The following is a 22,029-nucleotide window of genomic DNA, read 5'->3' as shown; positions in this document are numbered from 1 at the left end:
GAACTGGATCCCCCGCCCCCTCCCCCCAGACCCCCTCCCTCCCCCGCTCAAAATAGTGACATATAAGGAACATACACAAGCTAGCAAGCTAACGAATCCAGACACCTGAATTTACACAGAAAGCTAAATCTGCCACACCTGCTAGCCCCTGTTCTCAAATTACGACTAGCTAGCAGGAGCTAGGTGTTTAATCGCGACGTTAAACGCGACAGAGTAATTCCGGCTAGAATTCCAGTTAGCCAAGCTTACTGAGCTTTCAAAGCTAACACGATGAAATTTGACTCAAAAGCAAGTAAACAAAACATTAAGAGTGTAAAAATAAAATATCAAGGTAAAGGCAACGTAATGATTCAAACTTGGCTAATAAGGAAGCAGACCAGGAGCTAGCTAGCTAGGGTTGAGGTCGTTTATATTGATGTAGTCATCTACACACTAAATCCGAGGCGAAGCTAGGGGCGTTAGCATGCTAACAAGGGCGGATTTTACTCAGAAAATGTCAAAAGTTCAAACTGCGATGGATACGGGATGGCACGTGATGAAAAAAACTCACCTCAGAAAACACTGTAAGACTGGAACATTTGTGTATTTGGTTTCGAAGACAGCGCGTTCACTCGACTCGAATTCAAAACAGCTAGCTAGGTTAAACTGGCCGGATGCTACGTGTCAGGTGTGTGTGACGAAACACCATTTATTTGTTGTTTAGCCAGTTAAACCGACACGCTGAAGTGTCCCATCAGCTTACTAACCTTGAGTTCAGTACAATTTCACGCCTGGCGTGTGAATCCTTTCTATCCGACCTGCCGTCACTCTTTCTGTTTTTTTTTTCCTTTTAAGAAACGTGTCAAAATGGCTCGAGGACAGAGATATATGGCCTCCATAACAGATTTTACTGCACGCCGGGATTTTCTGACACCTGCATCGCATTTTCTTCCCTTTGAAAAATGTGCCACGCTGCCAAACGCACGCCCCATCGGCTCAAATGCCAGCCGTATTTATCTTCCACCCGAGTGCAAAACAATTGGAATGCCAATGGCCGTTACAGCGCCGCCGCTCATAACGGCGATAATGACAGACGACGTGAATGTGACAGAAGCCCATCTGTCTGCACTAATGCGCTTATTTCATTTCATGAGGAAATAAATTCATTTGTATATCTACGACGTAAGACGCCTAAATAGCGAATAATTCATCACGCCGTGGGGAACCGACGTAGATGTACACGCAGAGCCGTATTCAGAGTTGCTGAGTTAAGGTTAAAAAGTTTTCTGGGCGAATTATGAAGGAGCGAATCCACGAGAGACTACATCGAGGGCATGAAAGCGGGAATGTGTTATTCGATCACGCTTCTCATTCCCTGTTTTAATTCGTCTGATTAACCAAACACTGCCAGTGTGTTTGTTCGTCTGACGCCGCGCTCTCATGAAATCAAAATACGCTGACCATTTCTAGCACGGGGGAAAACAGATCAAACTAAATAAATGAAAAAAATCTTATTTCTCACAACTCTGACTTTTTTTTACTCGCACGGTAGACATCCACTTGACGCAGCAGACGAACTGTGACTAACTTCAGGTAACGAGCGCGTGCTAACGTCTGGTTTGCCTTGTCTTAACTAGCTGATGAGTGTTGTTCTTATGTAGAATATTTATAGAGAATGATTGGTGCTTTGTCGGTGCATTCTTCGCAACTCACTAAATGTCAAGTGGACGTCCAAGTTGCGAGAAAAAAAAATTCATAATTGTGCGATATGAAGTTGCAATCGCAAGAAATACCTCCGCAATTACCTTTTTTCCACTCCGTGGCGGAAATAAACTTCCATACTTATCTGCTCAACTTTATCCATAAACATCACACTCCTGGAAATAAGCAGTGACTCAATCTAGAAAAAACTTTCCATAGTTTCTTTTGCATTTTTTTTTTTTTTTTTTTGTGTGTGTGTGTGTGTATTTACAGCCAAAACATACAGTACGTTTCAATTTCGTCACATACTGTGTTTACTCCAAACTGTCAGACGGTGGCGCCGGACTTGACGTTGCTCTTCGCTCAAGCCGATATCACGCAGGAAAAAAAAGAAAATCTGCCTCAGCTCGCAGTCAGAATCGTGCGTAACTAAGACACGCCTCTATTTCACTCAGACTCCGCCCTATGTGTGTATCTCTCACATAACTTCAGCGTCTGAGGTCTGAATATACGTGTGTCAGTTTGGGGGGGGGTTCTCAACAAACTTCAACTAGCTATGTTAGATCGCTAAACAGTCCGATATGTTTCATGATGCTCAGCTAATCAAGTGCACACGATCCGCTGTATTATTAAATAAATGGAGTTTACTTTTGTAGTTAATTAACTTCATGTTTTTAGTCAGTGCTGTGTAGTTCATGACTAGCTAGCAGGAAAGATGTTACGACTAGCTAGCCAGAACCATGTGTCAAAGCGAGGTATGCTAACAAGATTAAAAGACTACACACAAACAATAAGAGATAAATAAGATAAGATAAAACTAAAACAGAGGTTTACAAAGACTACAATGTTACAAAGTTAGCTAACAAGACCACATTTTACTAAGGCTAAAATGGGTTTAGCTAAACCCAGGTGAGTTAGCAAGCTAAGACTAGATTTTACTCAGAAGCAATCGTGTGGTTGATTAAATGTAGGTGAGCAAGGTGAAAAAAAATTATACACATTTAATTTATAAGATTTTAGAGTCAGTTGACTCTAAATGTACATGTGATTTTCTTTCAAATATTTCCTCTCCCTAGCATTGCTTGATATAAACAGATGCGAGCAAGCTAACATTAAAGTGTTTCGCTAAACCTAGATTTTACCGAGAAATGCGTGCGGTTGGTTAAACGTAGATGGAGCTGGGCTGAAAACAACACAAACAAAATCTTAAAACTAGGGTTAGCTAAATGAGAACAGGTCAACAAAGTGGAAGGAAGCCTAGGCTAGCAGACGCGCTGTCCGGGCGCTACGAATCGGTCACTAGCTATAGCCGAGACTGACGCAAAATCTACACACCGAATTTGAATCTGCGGCAAAAGCTAGGCGTAAGAAACTGTAAAAACAGAAATATGCCGTTTATTATATTCAATACAGCTTGAATATGTACATCTATAGCAATTCAGCACGGATTCCTCATCGCAATTAATTACGACGAGAACAGCACTGGAATGTTGTTTTTTTTTGTGTGAATTAATGCTGGATTTGAATTTTTTTTTTCCCGCCATTTATTTATAAACTTTATCTCTCACATCATTTCACATTCCACAGTTTAATAAATGTTGTATTTATTTATTTATTTATTTATTATTTAATTAACTTTCATATTTATTTGGTTCTTCGTCAGAACACGAAAAGCAGCCAGGTACTTCTTTTGATATTTGTTGTATTTATTATATATATATATATATATATATATATATATATATATATATATATATATATATATAATTTAGTAATCAGTAGAAATACTTAATATGTTCTGTGTGTAGTGACGGAAGTGTTTGTAAAAAAAAAAAATTGTTTATTGTTATTTAATTTTTTTTACTCGATTCCCCCCAACCCCACCCCCTCACGATTTTGGTCCACGAATAACGAGTAACGTACGTGATATATATGATGGACAGATCTGTACCACTCGTTCAGCTACAAATCACTCGCACGGAAGAATACATAAAGCTCAAAGGAAGCTTGGGGGATTAGGAAGACATCGGGTTTGCTTGGCTCGAAGCTAGGCGTAAGAAATTGTACAAAAATATGCATTTTATGAAGAATTATTCAAGTGTAATAATGAAAGTGCGATTCTGAAACGAAGCTGAAGACGGTATTAAAGTCTTCGGAGGAAAAGCATGTTAAAGATACGTGAAAGATACGTTTCCGGCTTTAATTTCATTTTTGATATTTTAAACAATTCCGGCATTCTTCTTTATAAAAATCCGGTATATTTATGATGTCAAACTGTATGTAATATATTACAAAACAAACAAACAAACAAACGAAAAAACCACTGGAATTTCATGAGAAATGAATAACGTTACACCGGCGTCGTCTGTAAAGCCTGACGTTTCTCCCAATCGCCATTTCCTGGAGAACCAAACGCGAAGTTCTCCAGATCTTTATCAGGCTTTGCGAAGGTCTGTGTATTATATTGTACAGTGCATCATTTTATTCATCGTCCATCGAAATCAAACCCGGCGAGACTTGTGTCCCAAACGCTAGAGTTCCTGTCTTACTTAGCACTTCATTAGTTAGAATGCACGGAATCTCCCAAGACGTCTTAATAACATCTCGATGATTATTCTTTTATTTTCAGGTATTATTTATCGACAATATGATTCAAACCAGAGTATTATTGAGATGTTATTGTCAGTGGCTGAAGGACTAGCGAGTCGGTTTGAAGTGAAATAACGCGTACTAGCACTCAGGTGTTTAGCTTCACTCGAACGAGATCACGAGTTCACCTCGTTTACGAGAAGAGTCCGTAAATATTCTGCTAAAACTGACGTTTCTTAGGATCAAACTTTGGAACCATTCGAAGTTTAATTTGATGCTAATGCTAATCGCATTTACAGTTTACATACGTTTTAGCTGTATGGAGTCTTTTTTTTGTGTCATTTTCCAGCACTTCTGAGGGAAATGTTGATATTCCCGACAGATTGTTCTCATTTTTACTCTCGCCTCGCCTTCACAATGTCTGTATAACAGACTTGCAGGCTTTGTGTTCATGTTCTGAATCGTTAGCCGCGGTCATTAACTAGTATCCACAGTTCCCGGTTGCTTAATAACATCTCTGTATACATGTAGCATGTTACCTCATATGCTAACTTTAAATCAGCCAGTTTTACAATGTCATAATGTCTTTTCTGTACACTATACCACTTTATTATTATTAATTTTTTTTTCCCTTTCTCAAAGAGAGTCACTTGTTAGAATGAATTCTTGTACCTTCTACCATTTGGGATACGTCACGTCACTTCCTGTCAACCGTCAATGCCTAAAAATAAACAAATAAATAAATAAATCTGCCAAATTACTTCAAATTCCATTCAGATGTGCGGTTGAGAATCCAACAGCAGTTGTGTGTATATTAAAGTGAGTCTCGGAAACCCTTTTTCCTCTGTATTATATGCAAATTATTGTGTGTGTGTGTGAGAGAGAGAGTGTATGTGTGTGTGAGTGTGTGTCCTAGAATACGAATGTGTCCCCTTTTGCTAGGTCTAGTCCTTCCTCTGTTGTCTGAGTCTATGTAGAAGATATGGAATAAATAAAGAGTCTCGTTTAAACCTCATTATATGTGTTGATGGTGTTAAATTGGTATGTTTGTGTCTCAACGTCTTCATAAGGGACCTTGGGAGGGAATAAGGGGAAGGTCGGGTTTCTTCGGATTCATTTCATCGTGTCATCATTATGTGTATGGAATGTGTGTGTGTGTGTGTGTGTGTGTGTGGTGACATCACCTCACATACCGACGACCCGAGCTCTGACACTGGTCTGAGCTGAGGTGAGTTAGGTTCCTTTAAATAGTCTATGAGTTACTGAGGGAGGGAAAGCAGCGTTCACATGCACCCTGATTTGTAGAAGTACCCAGTAGGAAACTAATCAACGACAGGGTGGTGTGATGAAGTGGAGATACAGTCACCATTTCTAACTTCCTATAACAGCGTGTCCTCAAGTGTGTTATTCCTCCTTAACCACGGCAATTTGCCAACAATTACATTTTTTAAAAAAAATGAACGAACACCACGTCGTGCTTTTTAACCATTTATAGTTAAGCGATAAAAGTTAAGTCGTTCCTTCACCAGCTTCTCTTTTTTTCCTCACTCTTTTGAAGTTAATAAGACAATTAACACTACTTATCACGTTCCCGAGAAACCAGAAGATGTAACAGCCTCTCTCGTCCTGTGGTTCTGACACTGGAGACTCCTTCCAGGTGGTAGAGCGGGTTGTCCACTAATCGTAGTGATGGCGGTTCGATTCCTGGCCCACGTGACTCCACATGCCGAAGTGTCCTTGGGCGAGAACCCAAATTGCTCCTGATGGCAAGCTAGTGCCGTGTGTGTGAATGAGGATCAGTGTAAAGCGCTTTGCAGAACTGCCGAGGTTAAAAAAGCGCTATATATATATGCAAACCATTTACCACTAAATGTTTGTATACAGAAAACTTCACAATATCAATGGCTGTACGAGTCAAGTAACCGTGTAAGTTGCTATAGAAACAATCAGGTATTAGAAGGAGCACAATCCGTTAAAGCGTTATAAACCTGCGGTTTGTGTTACAGCCAGCGCTATTCTTGTCAGATCTGTAACAGGATGTCAATAACATGATGTTAGCTTTAATTAAAAGTCTCAGTATAGTTCTGTGAACTAGATACTGATCTGATTATTAGTGTGAATGTAAACACGCTCACTGTTATTACACTTAGACATATTTAGATGAATTACTCAGAATATCTTTCTGGATCTTTCTGGATCTTTCTTGAACTCGTGATGAATTACAGAGCTCTTGAACGCTGCAGAAGCCGCTGGAGTCCGGGGCTAAATGTGGACAGGAGAGGTGGGGTCTTTAGCCGGGTTGCCAGATTGACCAAGTGAACATTAAGATAAGTGGGAATTTTCAAAAAAAAACAAAAAACTTTTTTTTTAGACAAACGATCCCAAGCTTACAACGTACATTCCAGATTTATTGCATAGTGCTATTGTGGCATTTTACGTTTTATAATATGTCTTTATTTTTATTGTGTGTCTTCCTGACTCAATATAAACGACCGGAGGGTCCGAATTAGCCTGCGTTTGATTGAAGGTGCAGTCCTGGTGGGTGTCTTTTACGATCATGCTTGCTGATGAAATAAAATATCTGTATCATGAAGAAGAACTGCAGACTCCGTGCTATATCCCTCCATCCATTCATCCGTTTTCCATACCGTTCATCCTACACAGAGTCTTGGAGAGCCTGGAGCCTAACCCGGTAAACTCGAGGCACAAGGCAGGTGCCAACCCATCGCGGGACACAATCGTACACACACATTCACACGCTACGGACAATTTGGAAATGCAAATCACCCTACAACGCATGTCTCCCCAGGACTTGGGGAGGAAACCGGCGTACCCGGAGGAAACCCCCGACGCACGGGAACGACCCCGACCCCAGATGTGCAAAGCAAACCACTTCTCTGCTCCAGGGGCACTGTGTCATGGCTGACACTACCTGCGCTCTGACCCCAACCTCCTAACAAGCTGGGCTATGCGAAGAAAAGAATTTCACTGAGCTGTAATGTATATGTAACCAATAAAGGCTTCTTCTTCTTCTTCTTCTTCTTGTCTGAGATGATCCCACTGGTTGCTCGGCAACGCAACACACGTTTCATGTTGTCATTACGGTAAATAAACTCAAAGAACAGTGTGTTCGAGTGTTCGAATGCTAGCTACACACCTGGAAGCTGTCATTCGTCCTCTGTTTCTTTCCATGTCGCGTCCCTCCATGTTTGTCCTGTCATGATATAAGTGTGACGAGACACTGTAGAGACTCTCTGTCTGCTGGTACAATTCAACAAACTAAGATTTCAGACACTGTCAGAACTTTGGTTGCGGCTGCGGTAAATCGGTCTCCGGTGAGCGCGTTACATTATACGTACGTTCTAAGACCACCGATCGTATCTCACGACCAAAGATTATCCTTTGTGACGTACGATTGTGTGGATGATGTCGTACAGTGTGAAACCCTGCTTATACCTGTTTAAATGACAATCCGGGTCTTCCTGATGAGGGTTTTTGGTGATACATGTCTGGCAACCCTGATCAACCCAAATATGGCACCCCAAACTCTTCGGGCTGTATATAACTGCGCCAGTCCACTTTTGGTTGGAGAACCTTTACACACACGCTGCAAGTGGACGTTTAAACTCTAGGTGTGTGTGAGTGTGTGTGTGAGCAACTTTATCTAAGTGTTAATGCGAGTTTGGAAACTTTTTTTTGTTTGTTTTCACAGAATTTAATGATCTTTGGAGACGTTTAAAAACTCTTTTTTTTTTTTAAACAGACTTTTGTAAACTTCTGTTTAAAACTTGGAGAAGATGGCGGAAGGTGATTTCTACCCCCTGGGCAGCAGGCAGCGGATTGCGCGAGACCCGTTCTCCACGCACTTCATGGATCCGGACTTCTCCGTGCCCATGTCCGCGTTCCCGGAGGATCTGTCTCTGGACTGGCCTGGCTGGGCGCGCCCCCGACTCAGCGCGCGCCTCGGCTCACCGTGGACTGGCTCGTTACGCTCCTCGTTCCCCCGCACCTCCATGAGCGCGCAGTCCCAGCGAGGCGCGCCGCCGGTGGACCCGGACGAGCCGTGGAAGGTGTGCGTGAACGTGCATAGCTACAGACCGGAAGAGCTCAGTGTCAAAACCAAGGACAATTTCGTGGAAGTTGCAGGTGAGAGACAAAAATCAGACAGATCAAAGGAATTAGACTTCTACAGTCCAAACTACATCAGTTTCACCTAAACCAGTCTAAACTAAATGTTTTGAACCAAAGCAGTCTAAACTAAATCAGTTTCACCTAAACCAGTCTAAACTAAATCAGTTTCACCTAAACCAGTCTAAACTAAATCAGTTTCACCTAAACCAGTCTAAACTAAATGGTTTGACCTAAACCAGTCTAAACTAAAGCAGTTTTGACCTAAACCAGTCTAAACTAAATCAGTTTCACCTAAACCAGTCTAAACTAAATCAGTTTCACCTAAACCAGTCCAAACTACATCAGTTTGACCTAAACCAGTCTAAACTAAATGTTTTGAACCAAAGCAGTCTAAACTAAATCAGTTTCACCTAAACCAGTCCAAACTACATCAGTTTGACCTAAACCAGTCTAAACTAAATGTTTTGAACCAAACCAGTCTAAACTAAATCAGTTTCACCTAAACCAGTCTAAACTAAATCAGTTTGACCTAAACCAGTCTAAACTAAATGGTTTGACCTAAACTAGTCTAAACTAAATGGTTTGACCTAAACCAGTCTAAACTAAGTCAGTTTGACTTAAACCAGTCTAAACTAAATGGTTTGACCTAAACCAGTCTAAACTAAATGGTTTGACCTAAACCAGTCTAAACTAAATCAATTTGACTTAAACCAGTCTAAACTAAATGGTTTGACCTAAACCAGTCTAAACTATATCAGTTTGACTTAAACCAGTCTAAACTAAATGGTTTGACCTAAACCAGTCTAAACTAAATGGTTTGACCTAAACCAGTCTAAACTAAATCAATTTGACTTAAACCAGTCTAAACTAAACCAGTTTGACCTAAACCAGTCTGAACTAAACCAGTCATAATTTTTTACTAAGTAAAAAAGATGCATACGTATTTTACTCTTAAAGTTCCACAGAATGTGTTGGTTTAGTCCCGCTTTATTTTGGACTGTTTAAGTGTCATTCTTAAATCAGACAAGAATGAGAAGACTGGTTTAAACCGGTTCGTGTTACATGGTTTAGTGTAGACTGTTTGGTTTCAACAGGTTTCCTTTTAAATATTTGAGGTTAGAGTAATAAAACTGTTTGTTACTTTTTTTTTTTTTTTTTTTACTTGTGAGGTCAGATTTAGTTTAGATTTCATGAATTCACATTAGGTTGACTTTTAGTTTAGTCGGTTTATTTTAGAATGGTTTAGTTTAGACTGGTTTAGGTTTAGAGTGATTTGTGTGTGTGTGTGTGTGTGTGAGAAACACAGTGACTTGCACATTGCGATGATGCGTCTCTGACTCCCCGTCACCTGCTGAGATACTTTAAGAAACATTACGCTACAAACACGAGACAGAATTAGACGTCAGGTGGAGAGTCGCTCCGTTCTATAAACAGCTCTAAAGCGGAGACACACAGAGACATGGAGCAGAGAGAGAGAGAGAGAGAGAGAGAGAGAGAGAGAACTGTCTGAATAACATTCAGGTTTTGAAGATCACAACGATGACTAATCTTTGATGAAGGAACCGACGCTACAAAACACAGCTTGGCGTTTTAAACAGTGTTCTACCAGAGATCAGTAACTAGGTAACCAGGTTGTATTCCATTATCCAGTGTAATGTATCTATAGACACATCGTGATCTACAAACGAGACAATGCTCGCTATGAGATCCTGATCACACTCCTCGGTCAGATCGAGAGTTGAGTCTGTCATATTTTTAACTTTCATGAACTCTGGGATTGTGTTCTCTGTGAAGGACATAACACACACACACACACACACACACACACACACACACACACACACTCCTCGGTATTAGTCACTGATCGGGACGACACCTGTCCTAATGGTAGCGATGGTATATCAGGAGCACACACACACACACACACACACACACACACACACACCTTTTCTTAAGACAATTAATCAGAAATGTACCTGCTTTACGATGTAAAGATGAAGCATGTGTGTGTGGGGGGGGTTTGCACATATCTTGGCCAGACCAAAGCCAAGAGCACACAACAACAATTTACTGTCTAACAGCTGCAGAGAGAGGGGGAGAGAGAGAGAGAGAGAGAGAGAGAGAGAGAATACAAAGAGTAAATATAGAGATGGGAAGAAAGAGGAAGATAGCAAATGTCTGAGAAGGAAAAATTGTGTGTGAGAGAGCGAGAGAGGATGATGAAAGGAAAAAATGAGAGAAAGATAGAAAAAAGAATAATTCAAATAGAAGTAAAGTAACATGTTTTTATATATATATATATATATATATATATATATATATATATATATATATATATATATATATATATATATATATAGTAAAGAAAGATGGATGGGGAAAAAAAGAAATAAATAAATAAAAAAAAGCACAAATGATAACATAAGGAAAGATAACAAAAAAAAAACAGCAAGAGAAAGAGACAAATCGTAAGGAAGAGAAGAATAAAACTGAAGCGATAAGAAAATACAGAAAGAGCTTAGCTTTACTCCGGTCCTGCAAAGATAGCACCGAGCTGAAGCTCTGCTCTGATCATCTGATGCTTAATGCTGCTGAAATCTTTCCTACTGTGACTTTAAAAAAAAAAAAAAAAAAAAAAGCCTTGGTGTCAAAGGTCACGAGCAGGAAGTGTACTTCTGTGTGTTCATCCTCGTGCGAAAGCAGAATCACTGCAAAGTCGTCCACTCAGCACCCAGAGCTAAATGTCAGCCGTCACTTCATTTAGCAGCTGTTTCACTTAAACTACTGGTGTGTGGGTGTGGGTGTGTGTGTGTGTTAGTTAATTAATAATTGTCATGCTGTTTTTTTTTCGTTCAGGGAAACATGAAGAGAAACAGGACGAGGGAGGAATCGTGACGAAGAACTTCACAAAGAAAATTCAGTGAGTGTCTCTGCATATATCTGACCCCAGAAACAGAGATGGAAAGAAAAGGAAAGGAAAGAGAAACGATATATCACATAGTATTGTTCATATCATATCACACGGTATCGTATCATATCGTATCATATCACACGGTATCATATCACATGGTATCATATCGTATCATATCACACGGTATCATATCACATGGTATCATAACGTATCATATCACACGGTATTGTATCACACAGTATTGTATCACACGGGATCATATCATATCACACGGGATCGTATCACACGGTATCATATCATATCACACGGTATAACATATCACATGGTATCATATCGTATCACACGGTATCATATCACACGGTATCATATCATATCACACGGTATCGTATCACACGGTATCATATCATATCACACGGTATCATATCACACGGTATCATATCACACGGTATTGTATCACATGGTATCGTATCATATCGTATCATATCACTCGGTATCGTGTCATATCACATGGTATTGTATCATATCGTATGGTATCGTGTTGTATCACGCCAGAGCCAGAGTCATATCTCCGTGCAGCTCTCGCCTGGTTTCCCACTGAAGCTAAGCAGGGTTGAGTGTGGCCAGTACCTGTATGGGAGACCTCCTGGGGAAATCTAAGGTTGCTGCTGGAAGTGGTATGTCGGTATCCTGTGGTCTGTGTGGGTCCTCACACCCCAGTATAGTGACGGGGACTCTGTACTGTAAAAACAGCACCGTCTTTCGGATGAAACGTTAAACCGAGGTCCTGACTCCCTCTGGTCATTAAAAATGAAATTCCCCCCTTCTCTATCACCCCTAATAATCTCCATCTCTGAATTGCTCTCTCCTCTCTACTAATATCTGGTGGGCGTTCTGGCGCACTGTGGCTGCCGTCACATCATCCAGGTGGATGCTACACACTAGTGGTGGTTGAGAAGATCCCCCCCCCCCCCCCACTATGTAAAGCGTTTACAGAGTTTCTAGAACAGTGCTATATAAATGCAACTGTAACACCATATCACATGGTATTGTATCATATCTACATTCTTTTATTTATTAAAGACAATAACCCTGATATGAACATAACTCTCTGATTATAAAGTAAGAAGACTTGCTCACTGAAGTTCCAGATAAAGTGCAGGAGATGTGAGCATATTCAGCTGTAGGTCCACTAACGTCCCATGGCGTGACAGCAGACTCGCCCAGTCCTCACAACAGATCTATAAATACCCTGCGTCTATTTTAGATCACTCTTCTGTCTCAACGCTTGGGTTAGTGTGCACCTGGTTTTACCCTCATGCTGAGTTTAGGGTCCTGGTGACCTCTGACCTTTGTTTAATAGCTGGAAAACTCTCTGACAGTAAATCACAGGTTTATACGAATGCACTTGTTCTGATATGTTCACGTTTCTATGGTAACAGCTCATTCATAGGGACTTGCATGGCGGACTCTCCACATAAACGGATTTAAAAACGTCGATACGTGAAGTTTTCTGTAAGGAGAAGTTTATTTCACAATATGGAGGCGTATTCCGGTGTGATGACCCGTCTGTCTGCCTGTCCGTCTGTCTGTCTGCTCACTTCTCTCTGTTCTCCATTTAGCGTTTCTGCTTCTTCTTTCCCTCCCGTTCTGTCTTTCTGCTACTCCATCTATCTTTTACTTTTCGCTTTCTTTCTTTCCATTATTTCTCTCTCTGTCCTCTGTATGTGTGTTTGTGTGTGTGTGTGTGTGTGTGTGTAAGAGAGAGAGAGTTTCTCTCAGCAGTTGGCAGTCTTACAGGATCGATACGAGAGATGAAATGATAATGAAAACTTCTTGCCGGAGGTAAACAGACTGCACCGACGCCTGCAGCCCTTAACGCTGAGATCATTTATCTCACACACACACACACTCACTCAGAAAAACAACTCTACTGCCATGGAGAGGGAGAGAAAAAACTTTACCACGCTGTGATAAATTGAGAAAGCCACAATGAAAAGACAAAGGGAGAAAGAAAGGAAGAAAGAAAGAAAAAGGAGAACAACCGCCAGCAAGAAAAAGAAAGTAACAATACAAAATGCCAGTAACAAGTAAAAATGAAGAAAAGAAAGAAATAAAGAAAGTAAAAAATAAAATGGAAAGAAAGACAAAGAAAGAAAAATAAAAAACTAAAAGAAAGAAAAGGAGTGAGGAAAAAGGTAAAGAAAGAAATAAAAACTAATGGAAAGAAAGAAACGCAACAAGCAAAAAGTCAGAAAGAAATACAAAATGAAAGAAGGGATAGCTAAAAAGAAAGATAGACAGACAGAAAGACAGGAAGGAAAGGAGTGGGAACAGGGGACAAGAAAAAGGAAAAAAGCCTGTAAAAAAAAAAAAACTTAAGAGAGGACAATAGAATCAAGACTGAGAAATTCAACTCAGTTCACAAAGCAGCTTTACAGAAATGTATCAATTTCCAATCGAAATTTTAAAATTGATAAATTTATCGGTGAAAGAAAGAAAGAAAAGGAGAACAAATGCGGCCAGAAGAAGAAAGTAACAATAAAAAAATGCAAGTAACAAGTAAAAAATTAATAAAGAAAAGAAAGAAAAAAAGGCAGCATGTAAAAAGTCAGAAAGAAATACAAAATAAAAATGAAAGGAAGGATAGCTAAAAAGAAAGAAAGAAAAAAAGACAAAAAAATGAAAGAAAGAAAAGGACTGAGGAAAAAGGTAAAGAAAGACTGTCAGAAAGAGAAATAAAAACTAAAGGAAAGAAAGAAAGGGAGTGAGGGGGAAAAGGTAAAGAAGTAAGAGACAGTGAAAGAGCGAAAGAAAAACATAATAGAAATGTAAGAAATAAGGAAGAAAAGACAGTGAGACAGTTATGACATGAACACTGTAAAGAAAGAAAGGAGGCATTTTACTTATTAACTATAAATGAAATTTGATTATAGCTAGAAGCCACAAACCATTTTGTATCGTATAAAATATAAAATAATTGCAAGTGCTGTTGTAGTGAATATCGACTCGGCTGCGTCTCGGCTGTCTTGGCTGCGTCCCGGCTGCGACTCGGCTTTATCTCGGCTGTGACTCGGCTGTGGGTTAAACAGCACCATCGCGAGTGTCCGAATGTTATGTTACGAATTTATATTAATATCAAATAACTGACATTTTACACACAATATGGCAAAATATTTCGCGTCTTTTTGCTCCGCCAACGGAAATAGTTTCCAAAGAAGCAACAGCTTTATAGAGTGTTGCGTGTTGCCATGGTAACACGCAGACTGACTGACGGTCCGTAGTAAATGTCGTATAGCAAACTACTGCTAGGAGTGGAGTTTCACGAAGCGAACACAGCCAAGCGGCGTGGTACACACAGTGAAATGTGAATATACTGAAAATACTGAATACTGAATATCAGCACTCTCGACCAATCACATTACTGGACCGTAACTAACTGTTCTATATCTGTTCACCTACAACATACAGGAAATGACCTCAGTATAAACACCTGAGGTAAAAGTGTTTATATAATTTCTCCTGGAGAAAAACACACTGTTGGAGTGTATGCAGTGTGTGTTCATGCTGAGGAAACGCACTCTGTTGGACTGCTGGAGTGTGTGTGTGTGTGTTTGTGTGTGTGTGTGTGTGAGAGGACACATACTGGTGTTAGCGCACTGTAGCAGCGTGATGTTAATTAAATGGCGAGTGACTCCTGAACTAACACCAATGTTTATATTACAGTCCACACACTTGCCTTCGCTACCTTATTGGGTCAGAGAGCTGGTGTGTGTGGGTGTGTGTGTGAGAGAGAGAGAGAGGCTCTGTTCTCTCTGTCTCTGTGTTTTAGTGTGTAGTGCACTTGAATAAATCACAATACATTAGACATTATTATATATTTTATCTATTTTATCTTACCGGAAGAAGGAAGCTGTATATGTGTGTGAGTGTGTGTGTGTGTGTGTGTGTGTGTGTGTGCGCGCTCGATAACACCTAGATAACATTCGTAAACGTAGATGCTAATGCTATCTATCCGTCTAACACAGCTAACTTGACAGGATTTCTAAAAATATTTAAGTCCATAAATATTCATAATTTATACCGCTAACATTAGCCATATTGCTAGCATGAGTTTAGCGAGCTAACGTCACAAGATTTCTGAGAGTCAGATTTGTAAAGATGTTTTGTATACTCTTGCCGGTTAGCTAACAGATGCTAACCTGACAGGATTTCTCAGAGGAATTTATGACCTTAAAGTTCATAAACTTCATCATTTTTCCTGATAATCTGTGTTGAGCTAATCTCACAGGATTCCTAAGATTTTTGAAGTAAAAAAAAAAAAACAAAACATAAATGTGTAGAATTTTCACTGCTGAAGCTAGAGCGACAGCTAACAAATGCTAACTGACAGGATTTTTGAGAGGATTTGAAGTTCATGATCTAACCCTAACAAGCGCTAGTATTTACTAATATCATGGGTTTTATGTCAAGTTCATAATCTTTACTGCTAATGCTAGCTATCAATGATGAGCTAATCTGACAGGATTTCTAAAACGTTGACGTCACATACTGTATGTTCATGATTTTTTTATTTTTATTTTTTTTTTAACTGCTAAAGCTAGCTAGAGAGCTAGCAAAATGCTAACCTGACAGGATTTCTGAGAGGATTTGTATGTCGGAGTTATTCAGATTGATCATCTTCAATGCTAACACTAGCATTAACTAATTAACTAATGACAGGATTTTTATGTCAAGTTCATAATTTTTACTGCTAATGCTAGCGATCTATAATGAGCTAATCTGACAGGATTGTTGAAAGGATTTTGACGTGATATACATAAATGCAAACTTCTTTTTTTTTTTTTTGCGAGTGTGTCTCAGTTCATCCAGTGTATTATTGAACTCATTGTAACGACTGCACACGCTGTCAGCTTTAGCACACTGTAGCATTCCTGAACTGTCCCTGAAGGCTCTAGAATGTTCCGCACCTCCCATTCTGGAAAGTTACAATAGGAGAGGGGTCTGGGGATCTGTCGATGACATCACTGCACATTCATGTTTAAAGCGTGTACCACCCTTTCCCAAACACACACACACACACACACACACACACACATATCATAACTCTACCAACCAGTCCTCCCTCTCTCTCTCTCTCTCTCTCTCTCTCCCCTTCTCTTATTATTTCCTTCTTTTCTCTGTCCTTCTCTTTCTCTGTCTCACTCTCTTTATCTGTCTTTCCCTGCTGTCTCACTCCACACTCTCTTTTTCTGCTCCACTATTCTCTCTCTCTCTCTCATTATTTCTTTCCCTCTCTCATTCCCTGTCCTTAGTCTTTCTCTGTTTTATTTCTCACTCTCCCTCTTTCTGTCTCTCATGCTTTCTTTTGTCATTTTCTTTTTTCATTTTTCTTTCACTTTCTTCTGTGTTCTCTCTCTCTCTCTCTCCTTCTCTTATTATTTCTTCCTTTTCTCTGTCCTTCTCTTTCTTTCCATGTCTCACTCTCTTTATCTGTCTTTCCCTGCTGTTTCACTCCGTCACACTCTCTTTTTCTGCTCCATTATTCTCTCTCTCTCTCTCTCTCTCTCTCTCTCTCCCCATTTTGTCTTTCTGTCTTTTACTGTCTCACTCTCTATCTTGCCTTCTATGTCATTTTCTTTTTCTTTCTCTTTCCTTTCTCTTCATTTCTTTGTCACTGTTTTATTGTCTCTCATTCTTTCATTTCCTGCTTGTTATTCTCTCTCTCTCTCTCTCATTTCTTTACTTCTCTCATTCCCTGTCCTTTGTCTTTCTCCGTTTTATTTCTCACTCTCTCACTCTCTCTCTTTCTGTCTCTCATGCTTACTTTTGTCATTTTCTTTTTTCTTTTCTGTTTCACTTTCTTCTATGTTCTCTCTCTCTCTCTCTCTCTCTCTCTCTCTCTCTCTCTCATTAAAATGATTACTCCAGTTTGCAGATGGAGATTTCAGGTGATAATCCTCACATCAGCTGATGATTTGTAGTAATTAGGAGCAGACTCTATTTCTGAACTCAACACCTGCATTTCGCTCTCTCTCTCTCTCTCTCTCTCTCTCTCACACTCACACACACACACACACACACACACACACACACACACACACAGTGCAAAATGATGAAATCAGGAATGGTCATCCTCCCATCCGCCTGTGTGAAGAACAGATTAATAACACACACTGTGAGTCTCAGTGACGTTTCCCCAAACTAGCACGAAGGTCAGGGTGGAACAGCTTAGTCACTGATTATCATGTGTAGATTTATTAATCCTATAAAAGAGCGGAGCTTAACAAGGAAAAACAGAAGAGCTAATCGATAAGTCAATCTCGGATATTTCAGTTCTGAGATACTACGCTGTAAATGTAGCGTACGATGTATTTCACCATGTGCACTGAGAGAAATAAAGAAGGGGGGGGGGAACTGATTAAAATATAAGTGATAAAGAAAGTAAGATAAAAAAAATGAAAGAAAGAAAAGGGGAATTTAAATGAAAGAGATCGACAAGGGCAGGAAATAAATAGAAACGAAGTAGAAAGAAGGAAATGAAGGACAAAGATAAACTGGAGAAATTGGGACAATAAAGAGAATAGAGTGAGAGAAAGAAATGAGGAAAAGTGAGAAATGGAAGAGAAAAGGAAACAGACAAAGAAATAAGTGAGAAAGAAACTAAGAGAAGAAAGGAGAGAATAGTAGCAAGGAAAGAAAAGGTAAAAATGAAGATAGAAAAGACTTGCAGAACAAGGAGAAAAAGACAGGAAGATGAGGACAACAAAAAAATAAACTGAGAGAAGCATAGAAATGGAAACTGTGTATTGTGTGTATTGTTTTGTTGTTAAATTTCTATAAACATGACATGCTAAGGCTAAAACGTCCTGACTGACCGCTAACGACTCTCTCTCTCTCTCTCTCTCTCTCTCTCTCTCTCTCTCTCTCATGTCGTGTAGGATCCCTGTGGATGTGGACCCACTCACGGTGTTTGCATCTCTTTCTCCTGAGGGAGTGCTGATCATCGAGGCGAGACAGACCCCTCCATATTACCTGTACAGTAACGAGGCTCCGCCCGAGTACATGGAGGAACAGCAGGAACCTACCACGGCTTAAATGTCCACTCCTCCGAGCTGGTGGGTGTGGGGATGTGATTTTTGTACGAAATTCTTACCGCAATTTCCAACTTGAAATGTCATTTAATGTAAATGTATGGCTAAAACTTTCTGAAAACCAAACGTTTGTGGCTAAGACTATCACTAAAACATTATACTAATTTCGGGTGTAAGGGATTAATTGATGGCGTAGCGAGGGTGTGGTGCGGTTAAACGACCTCGTGTTGCTCCTCCTTGTTGCTAAGTTACCTTGCTAGCAGTGTGCTCCTGTGCCAGCCAGTTAGCATCGTCAGTGAACAAAAAACAAACAATCTAAATTTGGGCCTGAAAACCAAACATTTGGAAACAAAAAAGCTAAACGTCATCAAAACATTATGCTAAGGGATTGTTTGGAAGAAATGATGGCGTACTGAGTGTGTTTTCTTCAGTGTGTCTGTTACCATCGGGTTAAATAACATCTCGCTCTTTCCAACCTTGCTAGTAAACTAGCTAGCTAACAATAACATCCTGTGCTAGCTTTATCCAGCTGGCTAAGGTAGCATTCTCAGTCAACATATAATACAGGCAGATTACCTCAGCTTTTTTTATGCTGTTGGTTTCATTTTAAATTTGTGGCTAAGACATAATAATAATAATAATAATAATAATAATAATAATAATAATAATAAAAACCAAACATTTGGAAACAAAGACTATACATCACCCAGACGTTATGCTAATCTGGGGTAAAAAGGCTTGAAGGGATTGTTTGGAATAAATGATATTGTAGCGAGGGCATGGTGCAGATTAAATGACATCTTGTTGCTCCTCGCTATCTTGTTATTAAAGTTAGCTTTCTAGCAACATCTTCCAGTGCTAGATTTATCCAGCTGGCTAATCTTAGCGTTGTGAGTGAATACATAACACCAGCACACTACCTCAGCTTTTTCCTGCTGTTGGCTAATGGGCTAATGAACAACTGACCAAAGGTGAGGTTTTAATTTGAAATTTGTGTCAAAGACATCCTGAAAACCAAACATGAGCTAAATATGAAGTTAAATAAGTTATGCTAATGTGGGTTACAGAGATGTGAATGGATTGCTTGGAACAAATGATGGCATAGCATGTTTTTTCAGTCTGTCCACAGACGTGTGGTGGGTTTAAATCATGTCTTTTTTTTGCTCCAGAATATTCAACAAAACAGGCTAATTTTCTTTGATCTTATTTTCTTGGACACCTCAATAGATTAGACTTCTTGCAAAATTGGGTTTCAGCTGATAATCTAATACCAGTGTCTTTGATTGATGCTAACTGTATCCACGCGGAATGTTACCGCTAGCTAAATAAATTAGCATCCAAGTTATTTTATAAGAATATAAGAATGAACTTGGCAGTAATGGATTAGCAATAGCATTTCTGTTCATCAAAATCTGAAGTGAAAAGGAGGTAAAATAAAAAAAAAATTAAAAAAGAAGGTGGTACAAACGACAGCTAACGTGGACGTTTGCTATCATTTTCCGCTTTAGATAGCGAAGTTAGCAAGCTTGAAGTAACTTCCTGTGCTAACTTTAACCAGCTGGCTAACTTTAAGTGAAGATATGACAGATTTATAATATAAGATATAACAGTTGATGTTTGATGTTACCTCAGCGTTTTCCTGAGGTAACAATCAGGAGGCTGCTAGCGGCAAGCTAACGGTGAGGATTTTACAGGAGTTTTCTTCATTCTTGCCTTTGAGAGTTAGTTTAATAGCCTACAAGGAACCATGGAGAGAACATTCTGTGTAGGAACGGGTTGGAAACGGGTTGTACGGTGGTTCGAAGCAAATTCTGTAGAAACGAATCAACAGTAAAATTCAATTAGCGAAGTCTACATGTGTGGTTTATGGAGGAGGATCAGCAAAGTGCGATTCCAGGAATAAATGTACTCTACACCCTAAATAGTGTGTGTGTGTGTGTGTGTGTGTGTGTGTGGACAGAGAGAGAGAGATCTGTTTGAGTGTTATATTTTATGAAAACCAGCTCTTGTGAGCATTTGGGAGATGCAAGTTTTCTCTTGGAGATGCAGTGTGTTTTATAACTAAACATATTACAAATTGTTATCCTTTTAATTTATCCGCAATTGATCTATCCTTAGTGGAGACACTATTTTATCATTTGGTGTTTTGTTTTGTTTTTTTTGTTTGTTTTTTTTTCCTTCTTGGTACTTCATCGGGTGTAAATATATTGTTTGTAACTCGTACTGAGAAATTCTATACAATAAAATGTCTTACAAAAAGGGTTTTCTTATTCATTTTGTGTGTATACTTTCATGTTTTGGCGGGGGGCGGGGAGGGGGGGTGGATTTCGAGGAGATATTTATTGAACATTTATGGAAGGAGTCTCCAGTGTCAGTGCTTTGTAACAGTCAGCGTTTAAAGCTGTGACTTTATGTTTTACGAGTTCAGAAAACTATAGCGCTGTAACCGACTTGTACTGCAGACATTCCACAAAGTTAAATATAACTATAAACAAATAAAAAGTACATGTCAGTCAGTAGTAATGATATGTATAAAATAATGTATATGTTTTAAGTAATCATTGTCCAGCGTTTACTCAGTACTTACTTCATTTTTCGATGGCTAGTTATGAGGTGCGAGTTGATCTAACACCAGCTGAGAACTTTTTTTCTCTCTAATATTTTTTCCCTCTAATTTAAGATTAAAAGGATTTATATTTAAACTTGACCCAAGTTAAACTCGCCGAACGCTTTTCCCATTTTACATTCAGATTCACTAATAACATTTCTCAGGGAGCAAATTATCCCTCAGGTGTTCCTTTACTCAGCACCATTTTAAAACATCAGCTTAAAGGGTCACGTTTCTCAATATGGAAGCTTGCGTTGAAGTCAAAGCTAAGTGTATGTAGTAGCATTACGGAGTCTTTTCTCAGCAATTAAACGCCATTTCTGTGTGAAATGTTGATGTTCCTGACAGCTCTGTCTCGTTTCCGCTGTAATTACTCCTAGAAATCGTACAATATAACAAACATGACTGCTATGTAGTAGCTAGCTAATTCCTGAGCCTCGGTTCCCTAGCTAGCTTACGCTTGCCGTCTGTTACCTAGCAACAGTGTTCTCATGATTTTAACCCCTGATCGGCATTTTTACATATTGAAAGCATTGAATTCATAAAAACAACAAACACGTCTTTTACTCATGTAAAAGACTTGACGTTAATAATCGCAGACAGGATATTGTTTTATCTTCTGACGCTACTGATTGTTTTTATTGAATTACCACAGAGAATACAACGATTAGGCCCTGGAAGTGACCAACACTTAAATAGAAATGTATTATAAATGAATTATTAATTATAAACTCGTTTAAGTAACTTGATCATATTGTGTGTGCTGTAGATGTGGGAAAGTCTATATATAATGCTAAATCCGTGCACTATCCAATATTCCAAAAATAAATTCCTTATAACTTTTAAACTTTATAAGTTATTTGTGATTAATATACGAATCAAATACTTTCTGTAGCCCACTAGAAAATGTATATGGATAAATATTTTAAACCGAATTTAAAACGATATAGGTTCATTAAAAATAAAGCAGAATGTGAACCACTATACTTTCAAATATGTTATTTGGACCAGTTCAAATG

General features: G+C 39.2%; 1 protein-coding gene across 1 annotated transcript; it reads left to right on the top strand.

Moving 5' to 3' along the window:
- The first annotated feature begins 7,661 nt into the window (after positions 1–7,661).
- hspb8 (heat shock protein b8) lies at positions 7,662–20,664 on the top strand. The gene is made up of 4 exons (XM_053653688.1): positions 7,662–7,901; positions 8,033–8,415; positions 11,257–11,320; positions 18,250–20,664. The coding sequence occupies exons 2-4, from the start codon at positions 8,067–8,069 to the stop codon at positions 18,404–18,406; spliced, it is 570 nt and encodes a 189-aa protein (XP_053509663.1). The 5' UTR covers positions 7,662–7,901; positions 8,033–8,066; the 3' UTR covers positions 18,407–20,664.
- Positions 20,665–22,029: the final 1,365 nt, after the last annotated feature.

The sequence above is a fragment of the Ictalurus furcatus genome, chromosome 22 (genome assembly GCF_023375685.1).
Source record: "Ictalurus furcatus strain D&B chromosome 22, Billie_1.0, whole genome shotgun sequence".
NCBI classification, from domain to species: Eukaryota; Metazoa; Chordata; class Actinopteri; order Siluriformes; family Ictaluridae; genus Ictalurus; species Ictalurus furcatus.
Note: the sequence above shows the minus strand (reverse complement) of the source record. Positions and strands in the feature narration are given on the sequence as shown.

Bases quoted from the DNA above. Each gene is read 5' to 3' on its own strand.
- hspb8 (XM_053653688.1), top strand. From the start codon at position 8,067: ATGGCGGAAGGTGATTTCTACCCCCTGGGCAGCAGGCAGCGGATTGCG. The intron at 8,416-11,256 runs GTGAGAGACAAA...TTTTTCGTTCAG, and splicing joins CAATTTCGTGGAAGTTGCAG to GGAAACATGAAGAGAAACAG. The intron at 11,321-18,249 runs GTGAGTGTCTCT...CATGTCGTGTAG, and splicing joins AACTTCACAAAGAAAATTCA to GATCCCTGTGGATGTGGACC.